Here is an 11,386-nt window from a genome sequence, read left to right on the forward strand (position 1 = left end):
ACAACAACCACATGAGAGCTTCTCCTCCTGGCCAGTGTGCATTCTCAGTTTCCTAACGGACTGGATGTAGTGCTAGTGATTATGCTTAAGTGCTCTGCAGTCTTTGGTTAATTCATAATGGAAAGCTTGAGTCTATTCTTCACCGATATGGTGAATTTAAGAAAAATTCTGACCCAGCTGTATGAAGCACCGCTAAATTACAAAAGATGTTTCTGATTTCAGCTCTTGGAACTGTAATTTGATTTCACCTCACTGCACATGTGAGTAATACTGTGCTTCGGAGTCATTTAATCTTACCTGGTGCAGGTCAGTGCCCAGTGCAAATTCCTGAAAGTACCCAGGAGCAGCTGAGGAAGCTCTGATGGCCTCCCACATCTTGTGTTGGGAGCCACCTCGATAGTGGGAACGCACACCAGGTGGCAAGTTGTAGTTCCTAAAGACGTATGCTTTCAATGGAGTGCCCTTATTTACCACTGTACTCACTGCTGCCACCTGGTGGAGATGTTACAGAGGCTGATTTCAGGCTTTCATAGTCAAGTCACGAACAATTGCTACAATGAGGATTTCATGACATCACTTAAATTCTCACAGCCCTACCTTGGGACAATCAGGGTTTCTTGATGTTTCAACCATAAGATCAGAGCCAATTTTTTCTCTGTGGGGAAAATGAGAATACTCATTAGAACAAACGTTCTAGAGAAAGTATGCCCTAAAGCCATTTTCACTGAAAACTGCAATATATTGCTTTGTAATTAATAAATGACATTAGTCTGAAATCCTCACACATCTTTTAAAACTGTCAAAACAACATCATTGTTGTTAGTTCAGCCTTTGCAGAGCACCCTCTAATTAAGCTCTGCTATACAGATGAATGAAATAGCCCAGTACTGGAATACAAATCTACATCATATGTAAAATTAGTCAACCAATGCTTCCGACCTCCAATGAGCACACCCACCTTACCCTGCACTGAACAAATATGAGTATAACTGATAAGTATGATAAGTAGCCTCCGAGAATCCAGTTGTAAATTAACCCAAGCATAATTTGTCACTGTCCTACCTAATATTAGTCAGCTGTGTGAGAACCTACCACAGCCACACCTGGAAAAAAGAAATATGTTTTTTTTTGTTTTATTTTTCATCACCTGGTTATACCAGAAATTACCACCACTCCTAATTTATGCTAATTCTATGTGTATTTTACATTCCCTTGGAATATATACACCAGTCCAAAGTGTCCCTCTTATTTTCAAGCATTTTTCAAAGTGTAAAATAAGGAGGGCGGTTACACGGATCAATTTTCAGCTTTCTTAAAGGGTTGATTAAAATATGAAAAATGATGTGATCAGTGATTGGAATGTTCTACAAATTTATCATGATTCTAAATAATCCCCATGGTCCAATATTCTTTATTAATGACAGTAAAACTGTAAATATGTCAGAAAAAGTTTATGTACTCACTTCAGAAGTTTCTCCCAGACCTCGCTGTCGTAGAAGGCGTGACTCCAGCCCATTTTCACTGTACCCACGATGACATTCTGCTTAAACACATCAGAACTCAACTTCCTGTACAGCTCCTCACATTCACTTACATGGATACGGAAAACACCCAGCATGAAACCTAATATAGCACCTGAGAAGATACAAACAAAATCAAAAATTACTTCATTTCAAGTGTTAAATTTTAAACACCTAAAAGCTTTCAGTGTACGTTTTGGGGGATTTGCAATGTGTAATTACATGCAACCTGTGGAAGAACATGTTGTAACGTTGGTTCCCCAAGCAGATAAATCTGATGAATGTGAGCGTTATAAAAAGAGCATTCACAGAAAACGCAACCAAAACTTGGTGAAGGATGTGTCCTCCAAGGATGTAAGTAAATTATCTACTGCTTTCTTTCACTCACTAACTTACTGGACCCTATCCTAGCACTCATTTAGTGGGAGGCAGGAAACACCCTAGACAGGTTGCCAGTCATCTACTCACAAATCTAAGCAATGCTCATTTTTATGAATGGCAAAACTGGAACAATGGCCATACAAAAGAGCAACACAGAAACGGCTTGCATTTGCTAAATAAAGCTACTTGTCTGTATCCAGCAGGTTTAGGTAAATTAAACACACCATGTCATCTTTTGATCCCAGGGAACCCCTCCCATGACCAACTGCTACTCTGAGGCTCCGTGCCAGGACTGCTGACTGAGTGGCATGCATTATATGGACACATGGAGAGGAATTAAGGCGGAGTCCCCCACATACGCCCACATGCCCAACACAGCACTGGGACCATGCCAGTTTGGTAACTTGCACAGAAAATCTCTCATATGTCCCTATCCTGTACCCTCACAGGGGGTTATTCAGGTTTTGGCAGTAAAGTATTAAAATGAAACTGGGAACGATGAAAACAGGCACACCTTCTAGATCCAGCTGTTGTGGTTACAACATTTTGGATCAGTCATTTCAGAAAACAAGTCTATAGGTAGTGGATAGTTTGAGAAAGCTTAAAGCTGAATGTTGGTGAAAAGCGCCCCCAGGTGGTCAGTGTCAATGTAGCACTTATACCAGGGACTTAAGGATCTTTACTACATTACGGCAAAAATGTTTTTGAAAATACTATCATTTTCCCTGGTTTTGATTATAAACATCTTTCCTCTATTTTACAACAAGTAAAAGTAGTAGCAGCATTTCCAGTGACCCACAAGCAATGACTGAATTAATTCCCTAAATTACAAATATAAAGAAATCAATAAAACTAGACTATAAAATATTAACAGCATAACAACATGTAACTTACAAGGCACACACACACCACACCTAAACAAAACATTTCTAGCCAACTTTAACAATAAATCCAAAATAAATATAATTATCATCTCTGTGCATATTTATTAATAGATCATATAAGATAATGGATAAAGGGAATTACAATAACAGACAATCTTTGCCAATGCAATATCAAGATAATGGCTGGTGCACGTGGTCCATCTTGATTTCTCTTTTCTGGAGGTGGAAGCCAGTCTGGAAAGACTGGGCAAATTTTAGGGAAATCTGTGCTCGCTTTTCCCCAATTGAGAAGATGACCAAGATGTAGAGGGCATGCTTGTCACTAATATAGGATGCTCAAAGAATTAATAAATATACCTTCGTTTACACACGTTTCAATTCTGTTGATAAGGATCAAGTAAGTCCAGCATGCCATGCAGGAACTGCATACCTCATATCGTTTTAATGTAACCAATATGGCTAATAAATCAGTTTGCACAACCAAGAAGCACTTGATGTTTGTCTAAGACAACAAATTATGTACCTTCACATAAGCTCACGAGACATAATATTAAATACCAGTATGTCTGAAGTGCAGCAAATCTATAATGAACTAGGTGCTAACAGCTCAAGCTACAGAATACCCATCCAAGAAACTTTTAGAAGTCATGCTGATATTGAGTCATTAAATACTATTCTGCATCCAGTATATTGTTCTCAGACACTCAGCAAGTACATTTACAGTCACTTTCATGCAGCTTTTGTAATCTATTACAAAGATATATTGCCTACAGCTGCATGGAATTACTCACTGAAAGAGTTTCATACTTACACAGACACAGAGAACCAGAAAAAGTTATCTTACCTGTGCTCACACCACAAATGTAATCAAAGAGCTGGTAAACGGATTTTCCTGACAGCTCTTCCAGCTTTTGTAAAGTCTGAAGGGCCACCAGTCCCCTTAAAATAAAAAGGCACACACGCAGAACAGTAAGAAGGGCAGTTCAGCTGTCTGTTGTCTTCTGAGCACACTGTGAAGGTTAGGGTACATACCTTGTGCCCCCTCCATCAATGGACAATATGCGTATTCCTCTGTTCTTGACAGGGTCAATGTAGCCCACCAGGGTAAGGGCCTCTCTGACCGCTGCCTTTAGAGATGGATCACTGGCTTGCCGCAGGCGCAGAAGACATGGAATCACCTTCTCCTGACAAGAAAAGAGGCCATACCATTTAAATGAAAATGAACAAAAAATGCACATTAAGTTACATCCTGTACACTCAGCATCTCTCCAAAAATACAAATCTTCAGGTAAAGATAAGAATCAACAACTGTATTGTTTATGTTGACTTTATATATACACTGTATTTCCAAACGTATTCGCTCGTCTGCCGTCACACACATATAAAATCGAGTGACAACCCATTCTTAATCCATATGGTTTAATATGATGTCGGCCCACCCTTTGCAGCTATAACAGCTTCTACTCTTCTGGGAAGGCTTTCCACAAAGAGTGTGTTTATGGGAATTTTTGACCATTCTTCCAGAAGCACATTTATGAGGTCAGATACTGATGTTGTATGAGACAGCCTGGCTCACAGTCTCTGCTCTAATTCATCCCAAAGATGTTCTATCGAGGTGAGGTCTGGACTTTGTGCAGGCCAGTTAAGTTCTTCCACACCAAACTCACTCATCCATGTCTTTATGGACCCTGCTTTGTGCACTGGTGCGCAGTCATGTTAGAACAGGAAGGGACCATCCCCAAACTGTTACCACAAAGTTGGGAGCATGAAATTGTCTAAAATCTCTTGATCTGCTGAAGCATTAAGAGTTCCTTTCACTGGAACTAAGGGGCTGAGTCCAACTCCTGGAAAAACAACCCCACACCATAATCCCCTCTCCACCAATCTTTACACTTGGCACAATGCAGTCAGACAAATACTGTTCTCCTGGCAACAGCCAAACCCAGAGTCACCCATCGGATTGTCAGACGGAGAAGCGTGATTAGTCACTCCAGAGAACACGTCTCCACTGCTCTAGTGGCGACGTGCTTTACACCACTGCATTCAATGCTTTGCATTGCGCTTGGTGATGTAAGGCTTGGATGCAGCTGCTCGGCCTTGGAAATTCATTCCATGAAGCTCTCTATGCTGTTCTTGAGCTCATCTGAATGCCACATGAAGTTTGGAGGTCTGTAGTGATTGACTCTGCAGAAAGTTGGTAACCTCTGCGCACTATGTGCCTCAACATCCGCTGACCCTGCACTGTGATTTTATATGGCTTGCCACTTTGTGGTTGAATTCAATGATCTGGATGGGTGAGTAAATACAGTGTATGTCACCAGAGTTGAGCCCAGAAGGCACACACATACACTCATTAACCTCAGAGGTACAGCATCTAGCCATAATAATGCCCACAGCTCAGCTGACATTTGAGAATTATATGAATACCAAACATAGACGATAAACATAACACTAGCTGCCTTGCTTTCACTTCAGAAAAAAAACTTAATATCCATATCATATGAAATGTAATTTCCTTCAGTTCAAATCTTCTTTAAGCTTGCACACATCTGATCACACACAGTTCTTAGACATGTATGAGTTACATTACTATTGCGAACTATTTTAGGATAAGTACAAGAATGTTTTTTGAGACTACTCGAGTGTAAAAGCAATCCTTTTTTGTAATGCAGCGAGGCAACAACACTACTAGACTATATTTTTGCTAACTCACTGTGTGGTCAGCCATCATTATTAATGTAGTGTGCTAATAGACCTGTGGTATACATTGAAACTGGCAAGAGAGTTACAAAAGCAATTCTGGATATGAAGCTATGTGAGGCTGTAGTGATAACAAACCTTAACTGGTAGCATTTGCAGAAATGTGTATTGTGCCCTTTTGAACTGTGGAGCTCTAAAATGTACTTGATAAAAACTTCACTTCACCTGACTGAAAATACAGTACATGGCAAAACAGACAGCAGTTAACAATGCTGAAACAATAAAGCAATTATACACACAGATCCTCTATCTGGAAATACATTTTTCCAGTATAGTATTTCCCCATTTATAGCTGGAAATCCCTGTCTATTTAATATTAGGAACATGCAAGTTGAGTTAATGAAATTATTTACCTTGACAGCCACTAGCCTGGTCTCAGGGAACTCCATCAAGTGGTAACTCAGATCCTCTACTCTGCTGATATAAAGCCTCACGTCCGATGCTCTGTGGAGGGCTTGCACCAGCGCTCGTGTTCGATTATCCACACTCACCCGCGCAATGATCTGGAATAGGGAAAGAGAAACAGGCTTAGGCCATAAATCTCATTAACTAATGACATGTTACATCATGAGCTAAGATGCTGAGATACCAACATCTATACTGAGCACTGGAATGTACTGCTGAAGTGCAGTAAATATAAATACAAACAAATATATAGTATTCTTGGAAATGCACTTAGCAATAAGGCAGTCTCACCCACATGAACATAAACACATACATATAAAGGTCACATTAGCTTTGCATATGACCAACCTCTAAGCTGGGTTTTCTTCCACTGAACTATATACCTTTTGACAACTGTACTTCATTACACCAATTACTGTCTATAGTTGACATATTTCAGTCACAGACGAGAGAAGGCAATATAATTCTGGCAATAAAACAATTCTGGCACAGCAAAAATATAAAAAAAGACATATGTTTCTCCTCTAAAAGGAATAAATTAGTCTATATATTACTTATCGGGCTGCAGTGGATGTTCAAAAATGGGTAAAGCTCAAAAGGTCACAAATTTGTGTACAGCCAATTATGTATTTGCATACCACTCAGTACCTTCTCTCTTTGAAGCAGCAATCTCCTGGCCTTTTCCTCTGCAGATTTCTGCTCTTTAATCTCTGCTGATTCCTTCTGTTTTGAAGCAGGATCCTCAGGAGGAAGGAGCTTATCTGTTTCTGGAAGTGTACTTTTTGATTCTGTCCTAAATTTAGGAACAAGAGGAGTAATGTAACTCCCTACAAAGGCCTGGACTGTAGGTGCAGAGTATCCTAGGTAATGTCCAAGGCTCTTTTTGGGAGAAGAAGGAGCCCCTGGGTCCAGGAGAGCTGCAGATGTTGCTGCCTGGCCCTTTACATGGGCAGGTTCCATGTCACTGCTCTTTTGGCACTGGTCAAGCATGGAAGGGGATGGCTGGTCAATGCAGTCCTTGGCCTCTTTTTGTTTCTCTTGTTTCTTAGTAGGGCTGCTAAAATAAGTATTGATATGATGGGCCACGTAGTTGTAGGTTTCGCCAAGATTGACACTGAAAGAACCTGGGTGGAAGAGTGGAGTTCCCTGCTTAGATGCAGTGGAGCTTCCAGTGTGAGATACAGGTTCTCCTAATTTAGCCTGAGAAGATTTGACAGTGTCTGTTCCACTCACTTTTGAGGTATGACCCACAGATCTCTTGTTTTTCAGTTCCCTTTGATCCTGGACGTATTGATATGGGACAGACGGTGTTTCTGGAAGATCTGGGGTGGAGCTTGCAGGTGAGGTTGGAGCCAATGATGAAGGCTGAGGTACAAGTGTAGGTGTAGCTGCCAAAGCTGATCCATTTTTCTGATCCTTTAGGGGTGCTGCCTCTTCACTTGTGTTACTCTTTCTCTCCTCCTGGCTGGCACTGCGTTTAAGCCGTGCTATCTTGGAGGAAATCTCTGCTTGTGTCCCACTCACAGCTTTTGAGACAGACTCCAAAGTGCTCTTCAGTCGTGACATGCGATGGCTCAGGTCAGTGGACCCAAGACAGGTTGAGGTACTGAAATTGGAAATCCTGGTGTACAGCAGAATTTTATGCCTGAGGGAGCTGGCTTTGCAGGGACACACCTTCCAAATTGTGCTCTTCTGGATGTGGACGTGCTTCCATATATGGTAGCTTTCTCTGTAGCTGAAGGGCCTTTTGACATGAAGTCGACAGGGTGGATTACATAGTGGATGGAAAGAGACGTTCACAACACACTGGCCTTGCGTGTGCCACAAGTATACAGCCCTGTTCAGGGACTGTACGTATGAATCTGGAACCCATCTAAAAGTCATGGTTTCTGCTCAAGGAGGCTGACATCTGGGAGGTCCAATGTTTTTTGACCTGAAAGATGCATCCTCATATTTACATAAATATGCCTGTAAAAAAAAAACACTAATTTAGCTAGATGTCAATTCTTCACTCTGAAAAAGTGAAAAACTGAGGACACATTCATAATAATATACAATAGTATGTTCCACAGCATTTACACGCACAAATATTAGTTTTACATACAGAAGAACAAGGTGGAATAACTCCATGGCCTTTCTTATTACTGGTCAATTATTCAACAGCGCACATTTTTGGACTATGTCCTTGTGTATCGGTTCCGTGTAGTACGAGGTTGGTGAACTCTAACTGGATCCCCTTCCAGATCATTCCATGTGCTGTACTAGTTTTTGCTAACATACCTTAAAGAGACGGCGTTTTGCTAGTGTTGTGTAGGTTAACTATAAACAACAGTGCATTTCGTGCTTTGATACTACCTGATTTAAACGTTACGTTTTGGTTGATAGCTAGCTAGGTTAGCTAAACGTTACTCGGGGACTCGGCTGTCAGTTGGCTGTCAGCTGATAGCTACACAGATGAAACGCTACAGCTATAACTACGTGACAGCTATTGACTAGCTAGCCTTCCTTTGTCACTAACTAACGTTACCACGCGCTACTAAGTTCAAAGAGCCCATAGGACTAAACTGTGTTCAATTAAAAGTCCACGGGAAGCTCCCGTTACCGTTATTTCTAGCACTGCCACCACTGAGCCAGCTCACTTCAGAAAAGGTAGCTTATACATGAAGCTTTTAAAAAACAAGTTACAGCGTAGGTTAACTACTCACGAAAAAACAGATACCACAGTTAACACGGCTGTAAAGTAAATCAATCGTATATCCACAGAGTGAGCTAACGTTAACCCTCCGCTACTTTCCAGCAGCTTTCACCGGTCAGGCAGGCGGCGGCAGCGACACACACACAGGCCAGTTAGCGAGCAAGCTAGCACACACCTTCACGTATCCTTCAGGTTCACATGGCGGTGTTGTTGACGTTCAGAGCACAGTCTAAAGACACAGACCCGAGGGACGTCGCTAACGGTGTGTTAAAAGCGCTAAAAGGCGACTGACTTCACATTTCTGCTGTTGAGGTCGTTCGACTTGACAGCGTTCACCGGACAGTCATGGAAAACAAAGATCACGTGGTTCTTTCCGAGAACGCCATTGGCTAATCAGCGGCTCGTGATATCAGAGGTTAATGCTGATTGGTTTAAACGGACAACAGCAGCTTTACAACCGCACTGACTTTAAATCGCCTTGCACATTGATTACAATCGGAGCCGAGTAGTCTGAACACAAGCTGCAGGAAAATCTTTGCTGGGTGTTTACCTCCTTTAATGGCATTAACAATGTAGGAACACGCTACACTTTATACTACTACACTATATTTTACAGTTTTTGCTGAAAACGTTTAATGAAACTGGGGTCAAATTAATCTTCATTGTCATTTTCGAAGCAAAGCAGAAGTGTCCTTTTACAAACTTACATACACCGATCAGCCATAACATTATGACCGCCTCCTTGTTTCTAAACTCATTTTCCTTTTTATCAGCTCCACTTACTATATAGGTGCACCTTGTAGTTCTACAATTGAAAGTCCATCCACTCCAGCAGCACTGCAGTCCGATCCACTCGGACCAGCATAACGCACACTAACACCACCACCACGCCAGTGTTGTTCAATGCTGAGAATGATCCACCACCCAAATAGTACCTGCTCTGTGTGGGTTCATGGGGGTCCCAACCACTGAAGAACAGTAAAAAAGTGCGTACACAGAGGAACAGAAGGACTACAGTCTGTAATTGTAGAACTCCAAAATGCACCTTTATAGTAAGTGGAGCTGATAAAATGGACAATGAGTGTAGAATCAAGGAGGTGGTCATAATGTTATGCCTGATCAGTGTATGTAAGTTTGTAAAAGGACACTTCTGTACTTGTAGAGAACAATTAACACAGATCTCACAGAAAAACACAATTTCATTGGCCAACTGTGCAAAATAAAAGGAAACAGAAAGAAATTAAAGCACAGCTTATAGAAAATATACTCTCATGGTTATAAATACCTTTAGTAACCACACGAACAACACAATTACTGATGCTGCCATTGATTTTAAAAAAAAAGGTCTTAGACAAATGTCTTTCAGATGAGAAACTGGTAACAGGTAAGACCGTCGTTCTTAAAAACAGGTTTTAAAATGACAGATGTGTCTAAAGATTGTGAAGCAGCCAGACAACTGATTTTATCAGAGATGCCATAAACATATGTTTCATTGGAACTTACTGCACACCCCTCATCCACTAAAAAAAATCAAATAAAAAGGATTTCCCTGGAGATATTCAGAACCTTCCATAGTCAGGGACAAAAATGTGAAAATATTAAATACAGCATGACAAACAGGGGGCATGAGATAGTATTTGTCAGCAGAAGGATGTGTAGTAGTAAGTAAGTAAGTATGTAAATTTTATTTATATAGCACATTTAAAACCAAAGCGCTTTACAATAAAACACAAAAAGGATTTCCACCTTCCGATCACCACCACTGTATATTAACACTACAGCGTACAGTACTCAATCCACAGTTCCACAGTTTATCTGCTGCTGAATGGTAATCCATAAAAATGTGTTTATAATTCTCTCGAACAGATGAAAATAAAAAAGTGAGATGGGAAAATGTGTTTTTCATTTAGCTGCGTAATAATTCTGCACAATAATAGCTGCCCAATAATTGTGCACATATAGATATAAAACCTCACTTTTACTTTCTTAAACATTCATGTTTGAGGTTTATTAATATTTTGGATTAACCGAGAGCACTGTAGTTGGTCATTAATAAAAATAATCCTCAAAAATAAGACTTGCTTAATAATTGTGCACACAGTGTACAGCACACATGAAGGCTGAAACCTGTGAAACTGAAAGCTGTATTTTTGATCAGTGTTTAGTAATTTATAGAATAATTTATTCACTTTGACAGTCAGCTGTAGTGTTTAATGGGAAATTTTACTTTTGTGTTGAGTGTTTGGTGGAGGTTTGAAGCATTATTTTGGTCAGCAACGCTCTGTTTATAGTCATGTGTTAACTGTTTTATAGCATTTAAGCAACTAAGAAAACTGTGATGTTCAGAGGCCTGTAAGAGTCCTGCTGTTGCAAAATTATAACAACCCATGGATTCATTTTGAAATCTAAAATATATTGAAAAAATGTCATCAATAAAATCAATGGTTTGGTCACTGGGGGTTACATAATTTACACTGTATTAATTACATACTTTTTTGCATTCAATTAAGTTTGAAACCGCATCTGTCTGTCTGCCCTCCGATGGACTGGCGACCTATCCGTGGTGTATCCTGCCTTCCACCCAAGGACAGCTGGGATTGGCTCCAGCATCCCATTGCAACCCAGAAGAATAAACGGTTTAGATGGTGTGTGTGTGTGTGTGTGTGTGTGTGTGTGTGTGTGTGTGTGTGTGTGTGTGTGTGTGTGTGTGTGTGTGTGTGTCTGAAACAGCGGCACGAATG

The 11,386-nt window shown here is 40.6% G+C and overlaps 1 protein-coding gene across 1 annotated transcript in view; it reads right to left on the reverse strand.

Moving 5' to 3' along the window:
- Positions 1-8,985, reverse strand: part of LOC108428398 (calcium-independent phospholipase A2-gamma-like) — a 28,136-nt gene extending 19,151 nt beyond the window's left edge. The window contains exons 1-8 of the mRNA XM_017699350.2: positions 8,821-8,985; positions 6,599-7,918; positions 5,899-6,048; positions 3,818-3,969; positions 3,630-3,724; positions 1,464-1,635; positions 598-655; positions 298-492 (exon numbers count right to left, since the gene is read on the reverse strand). Of these exons, the coding sequence (XP_017554839.1) occupies positions 298-492; positions 598-655; positions 1,464-1,635; positions 3,630-3,724; positions 3,818-3,969; positions 5,899-6,048; positions 6,599-7,834 (2,058 nt within the window). The 5' untranslated portion in view covers positions 7,835-7,918; positions 8,821-8,985. The remainder of the gene's footprint in view (positions 1-297; positions 493-597; positions 656-1,463; positions 1,636-3,629; positions 3,725-3,817; positions 3,970-5,898; positions 6,049-6,598; positions 7,919-8,820) is intronic.
- Between the last annotated feature and the right edge of the window lie 2,401 nt (positions 8,986-11,386).

The sequence above is a fragment of the Pygocentrus nattereri genome, chromosome 11, assembly GCF_015220715.1.
Source record: "Pygocentrus nattereri isolate fPygNat1 chromosome 11, fPygNat1.pri, whole genome shotgun sequence".
NCBI lineage: Eukaryota > Metazoa > Chordata > Actinopteri > Characiformes > Serrasalmidae > Pygocentrus > Pygocentrus nattereri.